This window comes from Salvelinus fontinalis, chromosome 1, assembly GCF_029448725.1.
Source record: "Salvelinus fontinalis isolate EN_2023a chromosome 1, ASM2944872v1, whole genome shotgun sequence".
NCBI lineage: Eukaryota > Metazoa > Chordata > Actinopteri > Salmoniformes > Salmonidae > Salvelinus > Salvelinus fontinalis.
In genome coordinates this window covers 17,204,430-17,225,637 of record NC_074665.1, presented here as the reverse complement: position 1 = coordinate 17,225,637, position 21,208 = coordinate 17,204,430, and the positions used below count along the sequence as shown (strand labels likewise).

The window sequence follows — 21,208 nt, the reverse complement described above, 5'->3', positions numbered from 1 at the left end:
TGTAATTGTCAGAACCTGATTTGTCTTCATCTTTTGGTTGAAAAGGTCAGAGGTCAGTGGTGAAATGCGACGAATCTGCAACTCGGGTAATAATATTTTCGCAGAGTTTCCCACTTGTAAATATGAATTGGAGGGTCGTACAAAAAAAATGACCAGCCAGAACTCCGAACGTCCGATAACTCCGTCAGCACGTGAACGTCTCATGAGAGATTATGTTGGGAGTTCTAGATGATGAGCTTAGTGTTTCGGGAATCGGGATGTGTGTGTTTGGGAATGTGCTGACTGATGACGTTCCCTGTCAGCTGTCCTCCCGGGAGATTTATCTGCAGCTAAAACAGGAATAGTGAGGGGGATAGAAGCCCCTCTGCTCGGGGTAACAGGACCCTCAGACCCTCAGGCCTTCAGCCTCACGTCCTCCTGAAGTTGGGAGACTTTTCCCAACGCTAACCCATCAGGAGCTCCATAAATCCTGCATTCTCCCACCTTTCCCTGTCTCTACCCAGGGTACCCTGGTGTGATCAGGGTGTGTGTATGCGTTTGGGATGTGTGTCAGTGGGTATGTGATGTGCGCGTGTGCGCGCGCGCGTGTGTGTGTGTGAGTGGTAACAGTGACACTCAGCAGAATTGATGTGAAACATGTAGTTATAATAGCTGCAGTGTGCAGGATTCCAGCTGGAGCTTCAATTACAACAGATTAAACCAATTACATCAACTACAGTATGGAATATAGACCCACAGAACCAGCCGCTCAAAGGCCCAGAGCCACAGAGCAATGGCTCCCTAGAACCCCCCTCCCCTTAAGTCTAATGGTGTTGTGATCCAGCAAACAGATGGACAGAAGTGACCATCCACCCAGTCTTTAGTTGTGACACAGGAGGGGAAATGACCCACCATCGTCATCACCATCATCATCCTTCTAATCAACAGTCTGTGATTGGTTGGTCATTTTAACTGTGTCTTTCTGATTGGTGTAGGCTGCAGGCATGCCTCTCTCGATTTCCGCCCACCCTAACAAGAGGAAGAAGGTCAACAAGATCATTACTGATCTGACCAACATCACCCAAGATGGTATGATGCACACACACACACACACACACACACACACACACACACACACACACACACACACACACACACACACACACACACACACACACACACACACACACACACACACACACACACACACACACACACAATCTATCAAAATGATTTATAAAGCAGATGTCACAAAGTGCTTATACAGAAACCCAGCATAAAACCCCAGAGAGCAAGCAATGTAGAATTAGAAACACAGTGGCTAGGAAAAGCTCGCTAGAAAGGCAGGAACCTAGGAAGAAACTTAGAGAGGAACCAAGCTCTGAAGGGTAGCCATTTTCAAACGTTCACAGATGACCATCAGGGTCAAATAATAATCACGGTGGTTGTAGAGGGAGCAACAGGTCAGTATCTCAGGAATACATGTCAGCTGGCTTTTCATAGTCAAGACAGCAGGTCGAGACAGCAGGCCGAGACACCATGTCGAGACAGCAGGTGCGGTAGACAGAGAGAGAGAGAGAGAGAGAGAGAGAGAGAGAGAGAGAGGGAGAGAGAGAGAGAGAGAGAGAGAGAGAGAGAGAGAGAGAGAGAGAGAGAGAGAGAGAGAGAGAGAGAGAGAGCGAGAGCTTCACACACACACACCTGATTTGCACAGGATTGCTTTGCCAGCTCCCAGGTTTGAAGCTGTGTGTGTGTGTGTGTGTGTGTGTGTGTGTGTGTGTGTGTGTGTGTGTGTGTGTGTGTGTGTGTGTGTGTGTGTGTGTGTGTGAGTGTGTGTGTGTGGACGTGTTTAACTATACTTGTGGGGCCCCACAAGAATAGTAAATTAACAAACATTTGAACAACTGGGGACATTTTGTTAGTCCCCACAAGGTCAAATGCTTTTTCTAGGGGGTTTAGGGTTAAGATTATAATTAGTAAAGGTTACAATTAGGGTTAGGGTTAGGAGCTCAGCTTAGTTTTAGGGTTAAGGTTAGGTTTTCGGGTTGAGGTTAGGGTTAAGATTATGGTACAGGTTAGGGTTAGGTTTAGGGTTAGGGAAAATAACATTTTGAATGGGACTGAATTGTGTGTGTCCACAAGATTAGTTGTACAAGACTGTGTGTGTGTGTGTGTGTGTGTGTGTGTGTGTGTGTGTGTGTGTGTGTGTGTGTGTGTGTGTGTGTGTGTGTGTGTGTGTGTGTGTGTGTGTGTGTGTGTGTGTGTGTGTGTGTGTGTGTGTGTGCGTGTGATGTGGCTGGGCTCGAGGTGTTATGAGTGATATCAGAGGGTGTCTAGTGGATGATGAAGAGAATGTTTTATGGGGACGAGAGGACAGCAGCCAGCCGTCTGTAAAACACATCTGACACTTTTATCAGAGAGGGAGAGAGAGAGAGAGACAGAGAGAGAGGTTTGGAGGGATAGAGAGAGACAGAGAGAGAGAGAGAGACCGTTGCCCTAGAGCACACAATAACTATACATACCTCGACCTAAATATCAGCGCCACAGGTAACTTCCACAAAGCTGTGAACGATCTGAGAGACAAGGCTAGAAGGGCCTTCTACGCCATCAAACGGAACATAAAATTTGACATACCAATTAGGATCTGGCTAAAAATACTTGATTCAGTTATAGAACCCATTGCCCTTTATGGTTGTAAGGTCTGGGGTCTGCTCACCAACCAAGAACTCACAAAATAGGACAAACATCAAATTGAGACTCTGCATACAAAATTCTGCAACAATATAATCCGTGTACAACGTAAAACACCAAATAATTATCAAAATCCAGAAAAAAGACATTAAATTCTACAACCACCTAAAAGTAAACGATTCCCAAACCTCCATAACAAAGCCATCACCTACAGAGTGAGGAACCTAGAGAAGAGTCCCCTAAGCAAGCTGGTCCTAGGGCTCTGTTCATAAACACAAACAGACCCCACAGAGTTAGACCTGACCAAATCATGAGAAAAAGAAAAGAAAATTACTTGACATTTTGGAAAGAATGAACAAAAACACAGAGCAAACTAGAATGCTATTAGGCTCTAAATAGAGAGTACACAATGGCAGAATACCTGCCCACTGTGACTGACCCAAACTTAAGGAAAGCTTTGACTATGTACAGACTCAGTGAGCATAGCCTTGCTATTGAGAAAGGCTGCCGTAGGCAGACCTGGCTCTCAAGAGGAGACAGGCTATGTGCACACTGCCCACAAAATGAGGTGGAAACTGAGCTTCACCTCCTAACCTCCTGCCAAATGTATGACAATATTAGAGACACATATTTCCCTCAGATTACACAGATCCACAAAGAATTAGAAAAAACAAACCCGATTTTGATAAACTCCCATATCTACTGGGTGAAATACCACAGTATGCAATCACAGCAGCAATATTTGTGACCTGTTGCCACAAGGAAAGGGCAACCAGTGAAGAACAAACACCATTGTAAATACAACCCATATTTATGTTTATTTATTTTCCCTTTTTGTACTTTAACCATATATATAGATATATGTATATATATATATAGAGAGAGATATATACAGAGATATATATATATATAGAGAGAGAGATAGAGGGATGATGTATAATGGTAATATTTCCACTTTGCACTCAGAGATGTTAGTTGGAATTTGCGCCATATTGAATGCACCTATCTACATTTTCAAATCTACAGAGCCTAGGAGGTGGAGCCTAGACTAGACGATGGGGGGTATAAAAGGTTAATATCGGACTGGGAAGATAGTATAGATTGATAATTGATGAGATAAATATAGCGCGTTTCCAGTGCTCAAAATGCTTTATATTGTAAAGGGGAAACTGTGGTGTAGTGTGAACTTAGCATTGGAATCAATGCTTTCATGGATATGTACAGTAAATGATATGTCATCTCATCCAGTGCCTGACACTTTGTTTCCCCCTTCTATAGATGAAGAGTCAAACCCTGAGGCGTCCGAATTTGATCTGGGCACAAAGATCAACACCCCTAAAGACACCATGTTGGAGGAACTGTCTCTTTTGACCAACAAGGGATCCAAGATGTTCCGGATGAGGCAGCAGAGAGTGGAGCGCTTCATCGTCACCAACGAGAATATGGTGAGGACAGGGAGACAGAGGGGAAGGGGAGGTCTGTGTGTGTCTTTGCACACTGATCTGGCTGTGTGTGTGTGTCTGTGTGTGTGTGTCTGTGTGTGTTTGTATGTGTGTCTTTGCACACTGATCTGGCTGTGCGTGTGTGTCTGTGTGTGTGCGCGTGTGTGCATGTGTGTGAGTCTGCTCATCTGACTGTGTGTCCTGCCTCCTCTAGCAGAATCTCCAGCAGCTGGTTCCATCGCTGGGGTGTGAGACGACAGCCCCACCACTCACTCAGGAACTGGAGCACGGTAGGACTATGCACTTTTACGTTCCATTAGTTCCACTGTACCCAGCTAAATCAAGCATACCTCAAGTATGTGAAAGTACTTGACATTGACACGTGTTGAACCCTGGTCTGATATCAACATGTGTGCGATGAGGACTTGTGGATGGAGGGAGTGAGATGATGTTGTGTTTCTCTAGAGGAGGATAAGGAGGCGGAGATAGAAAAGAAGAGACAGCAGTACGTGCAGACTTACGTGTCGCCGTGGGAACGGGCCATGAGGGGAGACGAGTCCCTGACCTCTACCATGCACCACCACATGGCTGGACCACATACCCCCCACGACATGCCCAAGTTCAAGAGCTTCAATAGGTAACACACACCTGCTGAGAACCTCAACCTACAGTCTTCAGTGTATGTCAGCTATGACTTGGCCTTCAATCTGCTGATGTAACTACCAAGTATACTGTACATAATGATATTAATATTTGATTGACAGGACGGCCCTGCCCTATGGCGGCTTCGAGAACGGGGGAGGCCACTTGAACTTCGAGCCTCCCGAGATCCCATTCGCCCAGGTGGAGGCGGAGTCCCTCCACTCCCTGCAGGGGGACATTAGGTCCCGCCCCTCGTTCAACCGCACCCCCATCGGCTGGGTGTGTAACCCGGAGGACAACTCACACATCCACATGGAGCTGGACAACATGCTGCCCTTTGACGGAGAGACGGATGAGCTGTAGACACACACACACACACACACACACACACACACACACACACACACACACACACACACACACACACACACACACACACACACACACACACACACACACACACACACACACACACACACACACACACACACACACAACCCAGCTGTATTTACACACATATGTTGATGTGTATTTATTTGCATGAAACATACATGGCTGAAGAGAGAGAAGAGAAGAGACAGAAGGTGATGGTGATGATGAAGGCGATGAAGGTGATGGTGATGATGAAGGCGATGAAGGCGATGGTGATGATGAAGGGGGAAAAGAAAGTGATGAAGATAATAAGACAATAACCTTGACAGTAGGACATGTAGCCTGGATTAAACTGTATTTACCAATAAACCTTTCCGTGTACAGAAATCCTGCTTACTGAGCTCTGCTTATTTTCAATTTATCTTATCCCTCAACACATTAGAAATCAGGTCTGCTCTGCTACAGTATCGTCATGACGTCATTCATACATTATCATAAAGGCAGTTCAGCTCATTGACCAGGAGAGGGCGATCGGGAGCCGTTTAGTCCCACAGTGACGTCACTTACTGTGAGAGAGCGATCGGGAAAACGGGCGTGCTATCGCGAGAGCAGCGTGTCGCGTTCGCAGCACTGGTTTGAAGGCTGGATTGTCCGCCTCTCCACTCCTCCCTCTCCTCTCCGTCGTTATTTTTACCGGGACAGCACGAGACTGGAACGGGACACTAACGGGACCCGAGGTGAGAACGGACTCTTTAAACTCCATCTACGAGAGATAAAGGCAGGGACACGGGGTAGTCATTCACCTGTAAATAATTGCAGCGGACGCACGCGGCAAAGAGTTCGAGAGGATGTGCGTAGTGCCGCGCGGCCAGATGTGACATAACGGCTGTCATCTACTGTGCGTAGTTTATGCTGGCTAGGATTGCGCTCTCTCTCTCTCTCTCTCTCTCTCTCTCTCTCTCTCTCTCTCTCTCTCTCTCTCTCTCTCTCTCTCTCTCTCTCTCTCTCTCTCTCTCTCACGCAGCGCTGCATGGTTCAGATGGCTGTAATGGATGTCCATTATTCACGTAGCTAAGACCCACACACACTGTCAGCATCAGTATCTCCACGAGGTTCGCTTTGGGCATCATTAGGATCGTTGTTATAACAGACGGAGATTCTGTTGACCGAATTTACACTTTTAGAATTGGTAGATATTGTGTAGATACCTAATTATTTTAACATATTGTAATGAAACGGCATGGAGCAGGTCTCGAACCCTCGACCTTCGAGCCCGAGGTCCGGCGCGCTACCGACTGTGTCGCAAAAGCATGCTCGTGCGGCAGAGTCGCTTTCCGCGCTTATAAACCCAGGGTCGTTACACTTTTATCGGGACTAGACTGTAACTAACTACCGTCAGGCTATTCAATTTGATTACAGCTGGTTTGCGTTAACTATTAAGTACCTGGCGACTTGTTGATAGAAAGCCATCCTCAACCCCGGTAGCAGGTGTCATCAGTCCCGGTATTGATTTACCTCCGCTGTTTGGTCTGTATGGATGAGGTCAGTGGTGTAGTGGAGGGTATACGCAGATACGCGTTCTTCAGTGGGAATTGCGTAGACTCACTTCTTAATAATCCCCATTGATGCGTATCAAAGTAGTTTAGTGGACGTATACGCCGTATCAATTAATAGGACTGGTGGAACAGATCAGAATGTTTAGTTTAACATTTTGATAATCTATTATTTATTCACATTGTAGGCGCAGCATGTACACCACGCAGTAGGCCAACGGGTGAATGTTCCAAAATGCAATTTGCGGGAAAACAGCTTTCTAAAATGCGCACTGCACACACAAGCGGTTTCATGGACAGTGGTGGAAATTTCCTTCAGAAAGAGGAGGGGGGGTTCAAAGATCAGAAACTATCATGGTTTGCTAATATGATTAGGATAATACCTTTGGTTGGTAGACATTGGAAAAAAGTTGAAAGAACAGGAGAACACATAATGAGTAAGTCTTTATCAAAAGAATTGCCCTTTGAAGCAAGTTAAGACATGACTAATGATAGGCCTAACCGTCTTCTGGTAGATGGAAAGGCAGTGCCACAAACCTTCTCTATTAAATGTTGACTAGCTTTTGCAAACCCCATCTCATGTGCTACAGAAACAATGCTAATCAAACAACAGTGCTAGGTGCCTGCATACTTGAATTAAAGGGTAACTACTCTCAAAAATAAAAAAATCATAGATTTTTCCTAGACCTCAAAAGTGGTCTCCTGATGTGGTTTAAGCATTGTTGTGTACTTAGAACATAAAATGTTGTTGTTTTTCTGTAAAGAAAAGTGTGACAGAACAAAAACCTGAAAAATTTGGCAAATTCTGAAACCTGTGCATTTCTGATTCAGTTGATCTGTTTCAATAGTAGGCTTACTATTAGCCTACTTGAACAGTACAGCTTGGGTTTGCCTGACTGTGAAATACCAATATGGAATTTATAATTTTAGGTAATGCAGAGTGTATGTCACGGTGCTGTGCACACCTGGACTGTACAACATTTGCACATTATTCTTTAAAAAATTCTTCAAGCGGTTAAGAGCGTTGGGTTAGTAACCAAAAGGTGCCCTTGAGCGAGGCACTTAACCATAATTGCTCGTGTAAATCGCTCTGGATAAGAGCGTCTGCTAAATGACTGAAATGAAGATGCAAAAGGGGGTGGGTGATCATTGATAGACAGACATTTTTTCCATAGATTTTCAATCCGATTTAAGTAAAAACTGTAACTAGGCAACTCAGGAACATTCAATGTTGTCTTGGTAAGCAACTCCAGTGTATATTTGGCCTTGTGTTTTACGTTATTGTCCTGCTGAAATGTGAATTTGTCTCTCAATATCTGTTGGAAAGCAGACCCATAACATGATGCAGCCACCACCATGCTTAAAAATATCCAGAGTGATGTCTTATGTTGGATTTGGCCAAAACATACCGCATTGTATTCAGGACAGCCATTAAACTCTGTAACTGTTTTAAAGTCACCATTGGCCTCTGTGAAATCCATGAGCGGTTTCCTTCCTCTCCGGCAACTAAGCTAGGAAGGACGCCTGTATCTTTGTAGTGACTGGGTGTATTGATACACCATCCAAAGTGTAATTAATAACTTCATAATTCTCAAATTGATATTCAATGTCTGTTTTTAATTTTTTTCATCTAACAATAGGTGCCCTTCTTTGCAAGGCATTGGAAAACCTCTCTTGTCTTTGTGGTTGAATCTGTGTTTGAAATTCATTACTCAACTGAGGGACCTAAAGCAGATCATCTCTGTACCCCAGTATGTGTGGGATACAGAGATGAGGTAGTCATTAAAAAATCATGTTAAACACTATTACTGCACACAGTGAGTCCATGTAACATATGTCCATGTTACTCCTGAACTTATTTAGGCTGGCCAGAACAAAGGGGTTGAATACTTATAGACTCAAGACATTTCAGCTTTCATTTTTTTATTCATTTGTAAACATTTCTAAAAACATAATTCCATTTTGACAGTATGTGGTATTGTGTGTAGGCCACTGACACAAAATGTAAATGTAAAATATTTTTTATTCAGGCTGTAACACAACAAAATGTGGAAAAAGTCCAGGAGTGTGAATACTTTCTGAAAGCACTGTAGATGGAAATGTGGTCAGGTAAAACTGATGGAATTCCACGTTGTTTTGGAAACTGTAGTTACAGTGCATTCGGAAAGTATTCAGACCCTTTTACTTTTCCCACATTTTGTTACGTTACAGCCTTATTCTAAAATGGATGAATTGAAATGTCCCCCTCATCAAGCTACACACAATACCCCATGATGACAAAGCAAAAAAACGTTTTTTTTAAATTAAATTGTTGCTATGTAAAACAAAACCCCAGAAATATCACATTTACATAAGTATTCAGACCCTTTACTCAGTACTTTGTTGAAGCACCTTTGGCAGTGATTATAACCTAGAGTCTTCTTGGGTATGACGCTACAAGCTTGGCACACCTGTATTTGGGGAGTTTCTCCCATTGTTCTCTGCAGATCCTCTCAAGCTCTATCAGGTTGGATGGGGAGTGTCGCTGCACAGCTATTTTCAGGTCTCTCCAGAGATGTTCGATCGGGTGCAAGTCCTTGCTCTGGCTGGGCCACTCAAGGACATTCAGAGACTTGTCCTGAAGCCACTCCTGCGTTGTCTTGGCTGTCTGCTTTGGGTCGTTGTCCTTTTGGAAGGTGAACCTTCACCCCAGTCTGAGGTCCTGAGACCTCTGGAGCAGGTTTTCATCAAGGATCTCTCTGTACTTTGCTCTGTTCATCTTTGCCTTGATCCTAACTAGTCTCCCAGTCCCTGCTGCTGAAGAACATCCTCACAGCATGATGCTGCCACCACCGTGCTTCACCTTAGGGATGGTGCCAGGTTTCCTCCAGACGTGACAATTGGCATTCAGGCCAAAGAGTTCATCAGACCACAGAATCTTGTTTCTCATGTACTGAGAGTCTTTGGGTATTTTTTGACAAACTCCAAGTGGGCTGTCATTTGCCTTTTACTGACTGGATCCGTCTGGCCACTCTACCATAAAGGCCTGATTGGTGGAGTGCTGCAGAGATGGTTGTTCTTCTGGAAGGTTCTCCCATATCCACAGAGCATATCTGGATCTCTGTCAGAGTGACCATTGGGTTCTTGGTCACCTCCCTGACCAAGACCCTTCTCCCCCGATTGCTCCGTTTGGCCGGGCGGTGGTTGCAAACTTCTTCAATTTAATAATGATGGAGGCCACTGTGTTCTTGGGGACCTTCAATGCTGCAGCAATGTTTTGGTACCCTTCCCCAGATATGTGCTTCGACACAATCCTGTCTCGGAGCTCTACGGACAATTCCTTCAACCTCATGGCTTGGTTTTATCTCTGACATGCACTATCAACTTTGTGACCTTATAGAGACAGGCGTGTGCCTTTCCAAATGATGTTCAGTCAATTGAATTTACCACAGGTGGCTTCCAATCAAGTTGTAGAAACATTTCAAAGGTGATCAATGGGAACAGGATGCATCTGAGCTCAATTTTGAGTCACATAACAAAGTGTCTGAATACTATAAATAAGGTATTTCTGTTTTAGATTTTTTATAAATTTGCCAACATTTCTAAAAACTTATTTTTACTTTTGTCATTATGCGGTATTGTATGTAGATTGATCAGGAAAAGGTTTTATTTAATCCATTTTAGAATAAGGCTGTAACGTAGCAAAATGTTGAAAAAGTGAAGGGGTCTGAATACTTTCAGAATGCAGTGTAAATCCTAATAGGCTGGTGTTGAGTTATTGTTGTGATGGTTGTTTGTTGTTGGAGGAGAGGAGAGGGGGATCGAGGAGGGTAGGTGGGGGAGATGAGGGTAGAGGAGGGGGAGAAGAGGACAGGAGAGTAGGTGTCTACTTTTTCTTTCTCTCTCTCTCTTTCTGTCTCTCTCTCTCTCTCTCTCCCTGTCTCTCTCTCTGTCTCTTTCTCACCGTCTCTCTCTCTCTCTCCGTCTCTCTTTGTCTCTCTCTCTCTCTCTCTCATCTCTCCCTCGCTCTCTCTCTCTCCGTCTCTCTTTCTCTCCGTCTCTCTCTCTCTCTGTCTCTCTCTCTCTCATTTTAAGTTTTAATGTTAATTTCCTACAATTCTACTCATTTTGCCATGGGACAGAGATATTTTGTTGTTGTTGTGTTTTACAGCTAATGTCCTGCAGTTCTACTCATTTTGCCTTAGGGTGGAGAGACATTTTAGCAGTTTTAAAGCTAATTTCTTGCAATTCTACACATTTTATAATGAATTATGTTAATATGATATCTGAGTGACTAACAAAATTACTTGGGTCCCACTAGAGGTCAGGGCCCCTGGGCACGTGCACGTTTAGATAGCTGACTAGACTAACTACTAATATTTGTTTTTGCTGACATGGCTAATTGAGTGTTACTGACATAGATATTGACAAATATCGCAAGTTTTTTTTATATTACCCTTATAACTATTACTACTTTCAATCACCCATGTTAGCAAACTTATTTAATTTCAAACTTCACAAATCTCTAGTAGGGCCTTATCGGTTATTTATTATAATGAACAATATCATCAAAATGTTCACGATAAGTGGTCAGTTTAGTTGGTGTTGATAGTTTTCGGTTTATCGTCCCAGGTCTAGACGGACATAACAAGAGAGAAACTGATGGTGCACAGCCACATTTAGAAATTGCACCTGGTGTATTCTACTTTTCTCAATCTCAATATTAAGTTCTCCAATAATTATAATAATACTTTTTGGGGTCGGGGGCCCCCTAGTGGCAAGGGGCCCTAAACGACCTCTTAGTCACTTATGCCTGGAGCCGGCCTTGGAGACATAGGACACATGAGGGTTCGTGTGCGTTGGAATTACATTATGTAAGAGATATTAAGTGAATATACACTGCTCAAAAAAATAAAGGGAACACTTAAACAACACAATGTAACTCCAAGTCAATCTCACTTCTGTGTAATCAAACTGTCCACTTAGGAAGCAACACTGATTGACAATAAATTTCACATGCTGTTGTGCAAATGGAATAGACAAAAGGTGGAAATTATAGGCAATTAGCAAGACACCCCCAATAAAGGAGTAGTTCTGCAGGTGGTGACCACAGACCACTTCTCAGTTCCTATGCTTCCTGGCTGATGCTTTGGTCACTTTTGAATGCTGGCGGTGCTTTCACTCTAGTGGTAGCATGAGACGGAGTCTACAACCCACACAAGTGGCTCAGGTAGTGCAGCTCATCCAGGATGGCACATCAATGTGAGCTGTGGCAAGAAGGTTTGCTGTGTCTGTCAGCGTAGTGTCCAGAGCATGGAGGCGCTACCAGGAGACAGGCCAGTACATCAGGAGACGTGGAGGAGGCCGTAGGAGGGCAACAACCCAGCAGCAGGACCGCTACCTCCACCTTTGTGCAAGGAGGAGCGCTGCCAGAGCCCTGCAAAATGACCTCCAGCAGGCCACAAATTTCTATGAGTTTCTATGACAGGCCTTAAGGTTATTATAGCTGCTCGTGGTGGGGAGGTGGTTGGTTTGTCGACAACTGTTGCTGAAAAACAGCAAGTCAAAGTGCATGGGTACGACATATAAATACATCCCAAGACATTCACCCATAGGTTGAGAGAGAGGAAGGTGATAATTGCAAGGGTGAGCCCATAGGTTGAGAGAGAGGAAGGTGATAATTGCAAGGGTGAGCCCATAGGTTGAGAGAGAGGAAGGTGATAATTGCAAGAGTGAGCCCATAGGTTGAGAGAGAGGAAGGTGATAATTGCAAGAGTGAGCCCATAGGTTGAGAGAGAGGAAGGTGATAATTGCAAGAGTGAGCCCATAGGTTGAGAGAGAGGAAGGTGATAATTGCAAGAGTGAGCCCATAGGTTGAGAGAGAGGAAGGTGATCATTGCAAGAGTGAACCCATAGGTTGACTAGCAAGCATGAGGAATGTGCATTATGGTGTCGTGGTTATAGGCCACGAGGTAAATAGGTGAATGGCGTTCCTCACATGGTTAATAGGAAAGGAGAGGAGAAGCAAGACCCTGTGCTGATTATGATACATCTGTATTCATTCCCACAATGCCTCTAGAATAGGAAACAAAGTGGATTATGTCATGCTTACTTCATGAAGTTAAACGAGCATTCAGACCAGCCTTCCTGATTGAACTTTAGTAAACAACATTATAATTATAGAAGATAATGGAATTTAGCCTTATCCTGCATCTAGAATGTGGAATGTTATTGATCTATCAATTACATGTTCTCAAAAGGGACGTTTCACATGTTTGTCTGAGTAGAACTCGTGGAGGGGTTGGCTGCAGACTGGCTCTAGAGAATTACTGAGGGAGTGAGAGCATCCTATTTTATTTTAACTAGGCAAGTCAGTTAAGAACAAATTCTTATTTACAATGATGGCCTACCCTGGCCAAACCCGAATGGCGCTGGGCCAATTGTGTGCTGCACTATGGGACTCCCAATCACGGCCGGATGAGATTCAGCCTGGATTCAAACCAGGGACTGTAGTGACACCTCTTGCAGTGCCTTAAACAGCTGCGCCACTCGGGAGCCCCAGAGAATTACGGAATCAAGAGAGAAAGAGAAGAGAGCGAAAAAGAGAGAGAGAAGGGGGAGAGAGAGAGAGACAGAGAGAGAGAGACAGAGAGAGAGAGAGACAGACATAGAGAGAGAGAGAGACATAGAGAGAGAGAGACAGAGAGAGACAGAGAGAGAGAGAAGGGGGAGAGAGAGAGAGTGAGAGAGAGTGTGAGAGAGAGAGAGAGAGAGAGAGAGAGAGAGAGAGAGAGAGAGAGAGAGAGAGAGAGAGAGGAAATTTAGCACTTCTCTGAACCTTTCTCCTCATTGTCAACCAGTGAGATGTGAAGCTATAACCCAGTTACAGCAAAACCATAGTGTGTGTGTGTGTGTGTGTGCCCACACCCGTGTGTGTGTGCATCTATGAGTGCGTGTGCGTGTCAGTGCGGAGTGATTGGAGATATGGAGGCTTAAATAAAGGGAGAGAGAGAGACAAAGATGGATGAAGGAATAAATGAGAATGGAGAAATACAGTTCGTAATAACGTGTGAGATGATAAGTATGTGAATGAGAGAGAAAAGAAAGTATACCAGCAGAGTGGAGTGTTAGAAAGTGACCCGTAGTCTCAGTGTTGAAGGGACTGGACAGTATAAAGCAGAGTGGAGTGTTAGAAAGTGACCCGTAGTCTCAGTGTTGAAGGGACTGGACAGTATAAAGCAGAGTGGAGTGTTAGAAAGTGACCCGTAGTCTCAGTGTTGAAGGGACTGGACAGTATAAAGCAGAGTGGAGTGTTAGAAAGAGACCTAGAGTCTCGGTGTTGAAGGGACTGGACAGTATAAAGCAGAGTGGAGTGTTAGAAAGAGACCTAGAGTCTCAGTGTTGAAGGGACTGGACAGTATAAAGCAGAGTGGAGTGTTAGAAAGAGACCTAGAGTCTCAGTGTTGAAGGGACTGGACAGTATAAAGCAGAGTGGAGTGTTAGAAAGAGACCCGTAGTCTCAGTGTTGAAGGGATTGGACAGTATAAAGCAGAGTGGAGTGTTAGAAAGAGACCTAGAGTCTCAGTGTTGAAGGGACTGGACAGTATAAAGCAGAGTGGAGTGTTAGAAAGAGACCTAGAGTCTCAGTGTTGAAGGGACTGGACAGTATAAAGCAGAGTGGAGTGTTAGAAAGAGACCCGTAGTCTCAGTGTTGAAGGGATTGGACAGTATAAAGCAGAGTGGAGTGTTAGAAAGAGACCTAGAGTCTCAGTGTTGAAGGGACTGGACAGTATAAAGCAGAGTGGAGTGTTAGAAAGAGACCCGTAGTCTCAGTGTTGAAGGGACTGGACAGTATAAAGCAGAGTGGAGTGTTAGAAAGAGACCTAGAGTCTCAGTGTTGAAGGGACTGGACAGTATAAAGCAGAGTGGAGTGTTAGAAAGAGACCTAGAGTCTCAGTGTTGAAGGGACTGGACAGTATAAAGCAGAGTGGAGTGTTAGAAAGAGACCCTTAATCTCAGTGTTGAAGGGACTGGACAGTATAAAGCAGAGTGGAGTGTTAGAAAGAGACCTAGAGTCTCAGTGTTGAAGGGACTGGACAGTATAAAGCAGAGTGGAGTGTTAGAAAGAGACCCTTAATCTCAGTGTTGAAGGGACTGGACAGTATAAAGCAGAGTGGAGTGTTAGAAAGAGACCTAGAGTCTCAGTGTTGAAGGGACTGGACAGTATAAAGCAGAGTGGAGTGTTAGAAAGAGACCCTTAATCTCAGTGTTGAAGGGACTGGACAGTATAAAGCAGAGTGGAGTGTTAGAAAGAGACCCTTAATCTCAGTGTTGAAGGGACTGGACAGTATAAAGCAGAGTGGAGTGTTAGAAAGAGACCTAGAGTCTCAGTGTTGAAGGGACTGGACAGTATAAAGCAGAGTGGAGTGTTAGAAAGAGACCCTTAATCTCAGTGTTGAAGGGACTGGACAGTATAAAGCAGAGTGGAGTGTTAGAAAGAGACCTAGAGTCTCAGTGTTGAAGGGACTGGACAGTATAAAGCAGAGTGGAGTGTTAGAAAGAGACCCTTAATCTCAGTGTTGAAGGGACTGGACAGTATAAAGCAGAGTGGAGTGTTAGAAAGAGACCCGTAGTCTCAGTGTTGAAGGGACTGGACAGTATAAAGCAGAGTGGAGTGTTAGAAAGTGACCCGTAGTCTCAGTGTTGAAGGGACTGGACAGTATAAAGCAGAGTGGAGTGTTAGAAAGAGACCTAGAGTCTCGGTGTTGAAGGGACTGGACAGTATAAAGCAGAGTGGAGTGTTAGAAAGAGACCTAGAGTCTCAGTGTTGAAGGGACTGGACAGTATAAAGCAGAGTGGAGTGTTAGAAAGAGACCTAGAGTCTCAGTGTTGAAGGGACTGGACAGTATAAAGCAGAGTGGAGTGTTAGAAAGAGACCCGTAGTCTCAGTGTTGAAGGGATTGGACAGTATAAAGCAGAGTGGAGTGTTAGAAAGAGACCTAGAGTCTCAGTGTTGAAGGGACTGGACAGTATAAAGCAGAGTGGAGTGTTAGAAAGAGACCTAGAGTCTCAGTGTTGAAGGGACTGGACAGTATAAAGCAGAGTGGAGTGTTAGAAAGAGACCCGTAGTCTCAGTGTTGAAGGGATTGGACAGTATAAAGCAGAGTGGAGTGTTAGAAAGAGACCTAGAGTCTCAGTGTTGAAGGGACTGGACAGTATAAAGCAGAGTGGAGTGTTAGAAAGAGACCCGTAGTCTCAGTGTTGAAGGGACTGGACAGTATAAAGCAGAGTGGAGTGTTAGAAAGAGACCTAGAGTCTCAGTGTTGAAGGGACTGGACAGTATAAAGCAGAGTGGAGTGTTAGAAAGAGACCTAGAGTCTCAGTGTTGAAGGGACTGGACAGTATAAAGCAGAGTGGAGTGTTAGAAAGAGACCCTTAATCTCAGTGTTGAAGGGACTGGACAGTATAAAGCAGAGTGGAGTGTTAGAAAGAGACCTAGAGTCTCAGTGTTGAAGGGACTGGACAGTATAAAGCAGAGTGGAGTGTTAGAAAGAGACCCTTAATCTCAGTGTTGAAGGGACTGGACAGTATAAAGCAGAGTGGAGTGTTAGAAAGAGACCTAGAGTCTCAGTGTTGAAGGGACTGGACAGTATAAAGCAGAGTGGAGTGTTAGAAAGAGACCCTTAATCTCAGTGTTGAAGGGACTGGACAGTATAAAGCAGAGTGGAGTGTTAGAAAGAGACCCTTAATCTCAGTGTTGAAGGGACTGGACAGTATAAAGCAGAGTGGAGTGTTAGAAAGAGACCTAGAGTCTCAGTGTTGAAGGGACTGGACAGTATAAAGCAGAGTGGAGTGTTAGAAAGAGACCCTTAATCTCAGTGTTGAAGGGACTGGACAGTATAAAGCAGAGTGGAGTGTTAGAAAGAGACCTAGAGTCTCAGTGTTGAAGGGACTGGACAGTATAAAGCAGAGTGGAGTGTTAGAAAGAGACCCTTAATCTCAGTGTTGAAGGGACTGGACAGTATAAAGCAGAGTGGAGTGTTAGAAAGAGACCCTTAATCTCAGTGTTGAAGGGACTGGACAGTATAAAGCAGAGTGGAGTGTTAGAAAGAGACCCGTAGTCTCAGTGTTGAAGGGACTGGACAGTATAAAGCAGAGTGGAGTGTTAGAAAGAGACCTAGAGTCTCAGTGTTGAAGGGATTTGACAGTAGTGTTGTTGGATGGAGTCGGGGCACCAGGACTCTAGAAACTTGAATAAACGTCAGGATCTGAAGTCAAACTGGGATAACCGTGAGATCTTTTTGTGCCAGATAGCTGATCATATGCCCCCCCCCCCCCCCCCCCCCCCCAGAGTAGTGGGTTCGATACCCACAGGTGGACCAGTATGGAAAAACAAATATATAAATGTTTTCCCTTACTACTATAAGTTGCTCTGGATAAGAGGGTCTGATAAACTACTAAATAGCAGTGGTGCAGCCAGGTTTAACCTCTCTTGGGTAGGGGGCAGTATTTAGAATTTTGGATGAATGAGGTGCCCAATCTTACTCAGGCCCAGAAGCTAGGATATGCACATGTATGGCAGTATTGGATAGAAAACACTCTAAAGTTTCCAAAACTGTTAAAATAATGTCTGCGAGTATAACAGAACTGATATGGCAGGCGAAAACCTGAGGAAAATCCATCCAGGAAGTGGGATATTTTTGATGTGTGTACTTTTCTATTGAATGCCTATACAGTATGTATTTGTATAGGACCCTATTTGCAGTTCCTATGGCTTCCACTAGATGTCAACAGTCTTTAGACATTGTTTCAGGCTTGTATTCTGAAAAACGAGGAAGAATGAGACAAATCTTTCAGTGGACTCAAAATGAACCAGAGCTGTTTTGATGCATGACCGATTGTGCGTCGTTATTATTTAGACAATAGACAACCTGAGGATTAATTATAAACATAATTTGACATGTTTCGACGAACTTTACCGGTACTATTAGGATGTATTCGTCTGCATGTCGTGACCGCCTTTGAGCCAGTGGATTACTGAACAAAACGCGCCAACTAAACAGAGTTTTTGGGACATAAAGAGGGACTTTATCGAACAAAACAAACATTTATTGTGTAACATGGACTCTTGTGACTGCAAACATATGAAGATCATCAAAGGTAAGTAATTAATTTTATCGCTATTTCTGACTTTTGTCATTCCTTTACTTGGTTGTAAAATGTTTGTATGCTTTGTAAGCGAGGCGCTGTCCTCAGATAATCGCATGGTCTGCTTTCGCCGTAAAGCCTTTTTGGAATCTGACACAGCGGCTGGATTAACAAGAAGTTAATCTTTATGCCAATGTATAACACTTGTATCTTTTATGAATTTTTATTTTGAGTATTTCTGTATTTTGAATTTGGCGCTCTGCAATTTCACCGAATGTTGGCCAGCTGGGACGCTAGCCCATAAAAACATAATATAAGTACATTGTTGATGTTCTTTTACTGTGGTGGGCTGTCACCAACTTCTATCAACTATTAGTGTCAGAGGGAGGAAAACCTAGGCAGAACTGAAACATCAATGGTGTAGTGACCAACATGAGGGATGTAGAGCAGGACTTGTGGTGTTGGACCGCAGGGTCTCAGAGTTTGATTGAATATTAGTAGTACTTTTACTCACCTTGGCTTCCAGGAACTCTAAAGCATCAACACACATCACCATCATTGCCACTAGGTCCAGGCTCTGGCCTTGTGTGTGCGTGCGTGCGTGCGTGTGTGCGCGCGCGTGTGTGTGTGTGTGTTGGACCAGTACAGACTACAGTGTGCTAAATCACGTGGTTCGGCTTTTCGCTTACGTGCCTGCAGCTTGGCCTATTTCCCTGGTAACTAGCCGAGAAAATGAACAAACACACGCACGCACACACACACACACACACACGCATCAGTTCAGTACTGGATGTTGTTGTTCTTTTGAAGAAAATGTCATTGGGGACATGAACGCCACAGAAATGCAGGATAAATCCATCTCTAGTTTGTTTTTGGCCAGCCCAGTGCTGCGGGGTCAGGAGGTCGTGAGCAGGCTGTTGATTGGAGAGTTGTTTACAGCAGGCCGTGGTTCCTGTGGTGACCAGAGGGAAGGGGTTATATAATATATATATATAATATGTTTACATTGTCAAGGCAAGTGAAATAGATAATAAACAAAAGTGAAATAAACAATAAAAATGAACAGTAAACATTACACTCACAGAAGTTCCAAAAGAATAAAGACATTTCAAATGTCATATTATGTCTATATACATTTACATTTACATTTAAGTCATTTTGCAGACGCTCTTATCCAGAGCGACTTACAGTGTTGTAACGATGTACAAATGGTTAAAGTACAAAAGGGACAATAAATAAACATAAATATGGGTTGTATTTACGGCAGACACAGTTGTCAGGTATTCTGCCATTGTGTCCTCTCTGTTTAGGGACAAATAGCATTCTAGTTTGCTCTGTTTTTTTGTTAATTCTTTCCAATGTATCAAGTAATTATCTTTTTGTTTTCTCATGATTTGGTTGGGTCTAATTGTGTTGCTGTCCTGGGGCTCTTGTGGGGTCTGTTTGTGTTTATGAACAGAGCCCTAGGACCAGCTTGCTTAGGGGACTCTTCTCCAGGTTCATCTCTCTGTAGGTGATGGCTTTGTTATGGAAGGTTTGGGAATCGCTTACTTTTTAGGGGGTTGTAGAATTTAACGTCTCTTTTCTGGATTTTGATAATTAGCGGGTATCGGCCTAATTCTGCTCTGCATGCATAATTTGGTGTTTCACATTGTACACAGAGGATATTTTTGCATAATTATTCATGCGTTGATCTCAATTTGGTGTTTGTCCCATTTTGTGAATTCTTGGTTGGTGAGCAGACCCCAGACCTCACAACCATAAAGGGCAATGGGTTCTTTAACTGATTCTAGTATTTTTAGCCAGATCCTAATTGGTATGTCAAATTTTATGTTCATTTTGATGGTGTTGAAGGCCCTTCTAGCCTTGTGCCTCAGATCGTTCACAGCTTTGTGGAAGTTACCCGCGGTGCTGATGTTTAGGCCGAGGTATGTAAAGTTTTTAGTTTTTTCTAGTCTAGGGCAACGATGTCTAGATGGAATTCGTATTTGGGGTCCTGGCGACTGGATCTGTTTTGGAACACCATTATTTTGGTCTTACTGAGATATGCTGTCAGGGCCCAGGTCTGGCAGAATCTGTACAGAATATCTAGGTGCTGCTGTGCTCTCCTTGGTTGGGGAAAGAAGCACCAGATCATCAGCAAACAGACATTTGACTTCAGATTCTAGTAGGGTGAGGCCGGGTGCTGCAGACTGTTCTAGTGCCCTCACCAATTCATTGATATATATGTTGAAGAGGGTGGGGCTCAAGCTGTATCCCTGCCTCCCCCCACAGCCCTGTGGAAAGAAATGGGTGTGTTTTCTGCCAATTTTAACCAGGGACTTGTTGTTTGTGTACATGGATTTTATAATGTCATATGTTTCCCCCCAACACTGTTTTCAGAGCATGAGAAGACTGTGCCTTTGTTTTGTTTTGTTTGTTTGTCAATTAGGGTGTGCAGGGTGAATACGTAGTCCGTCGTATGGTAGTTTGGTAAAAAGCCAATTTGACATTTGCTCAGTCCATTGTTTTCACTGAGGAAATGTACGAGTCTGCTGTTAATTATAGCTTGTCCCTCCCTCTGTTTCTCTCCCCCTCCCTCTGTTTCTCTTTCCCCTCCCTCTGTTTCTCTCCCCCTCCCTCTGTTTCTCTTTCCCCTCCCTCTGTTTCTCTCTTCCCCTCCCTCTGTTTCTCTCTCCCTCCCTCTGTTTCTCTTCCCCTCCCTCTGTTTCTCTCCCCCTCCCTCTGTTTCTCTTTCCCCTCCCTCTGTTTCTCTCTCCCTCTCTCTGTTTCTCTCCCCCTCCCTCTGTTTCTCTTTCCCCTCCCTCTGTTTCTCTCTCCCCTCCCTCTGTTTCTCTCTCCCTCCCTCTGTTTCTCTCTTCCCCTCCCTCTGTTTCTCTCTCCCTCCCTCTGTTTCTCTCTCCCCTCCCTCTGTTTCTCTCCCCTCCCTCTGTTTCTCTCTTCCCCTCCCTCTGTTTCTCTCTTCCCCTCCCTCTGTTTCTCTCGTCCCCTCCCTCTGTTTCTCTCTTCCCCTCCCTCTGTTTCTCTCTTCCCCTCCCTCTGTTTCTCTTCCCCTCCCTCTGTTTCTCTTCCCCTCCCTCTGTTTCTCTTCCCCTCCCTTTGTTTCTCTTCCCCTCCCTCTGTTTCTCTCTTCCCCTCCCTCTGTTTCTCTCTTGTCCCTCCCTCTGTTTCTCTCTTCCCCTCCCTCTGTTTCTCTCCCCCTCCCTCTGTTTCTCTCTTCCCCTCCCTCTGTTTCTCTCTTCCCTTCCCTCTGTTTCTCTCTTCCCCTCCCTCTGTTTCTCTCTTCCCCTCCCTCTGTTTCTCTTCCACTCCATGTTTCTCTCTTCCCCTCCCTCTGTTTCTCTTCCCCTCCCTCTGTTTCTCTCTTCCCCTCCCTCTGTTTCTCTTCCCCTCCCTCTGTTT

General features: G+C 44.3%; 2 protein-coding genes across 7 annotated transcripts in view; both read left to right on the top strand.

The window, feature by feature from the left end:
- The window catches only part of LOC129824114 (myozenin-1-like), an 8,007-nt gene extending 2,494 nt beyond the window's left edge, over nt 1-5,513 (top strand). For 2 of the 3 annotated variants that reach the window (XM_055883590.1, XM_055883502.1), the window contains exons 2-6: nt 975-1,068; nt 3,949-4,115; nt 4,327-4,402; nt 4,578-4,749; nt 4,877-5,513. In XM_055883590.1, coding sequence (XP_055739565.1) covers nt 984-1,068; nt 3,949-4,115; nt 4,327-4,402; nt 4,578-4,749; nt 4,877-5,117 — 741 coding nt within the window. In that variant the 5' untranslated portion in view covers nt 975-983 and the 3' untranslated portion in view covers nt 5,118-5,513. The remainder of the gene's footprint in view (nt 1-974; nt 1,069-3,948; nt 4,116-4,326; nt 4,403-4,577; nt 4,750-4,876) is intronic. The other variant, XM_055883676.1, reaches the window with a different exon arrangement.
- Nucleotides 5,514-5,746: 233 nt separating this feature from the next.
- LOC129823493 (inactive ubiquitin carboxyl-terminal hydrolase 54-like) overlaps nt 5,747-21,208 on the top strand; it is an 87,923-nt gene continuing 72,461 nt past the window's right edge. For all 4 annotated transcript variants that reach the window (XM_055882328.1, XM_055882413.1, XM_055882487.1 and 1 more), the window contains exon 1: nt 5,747-5,863. The gene's annotated coding sequence lies outside the window, so the exon portion shown is untranslated. The remainder of the gene's footprint in view (nt 5,864-21,208) is intronic.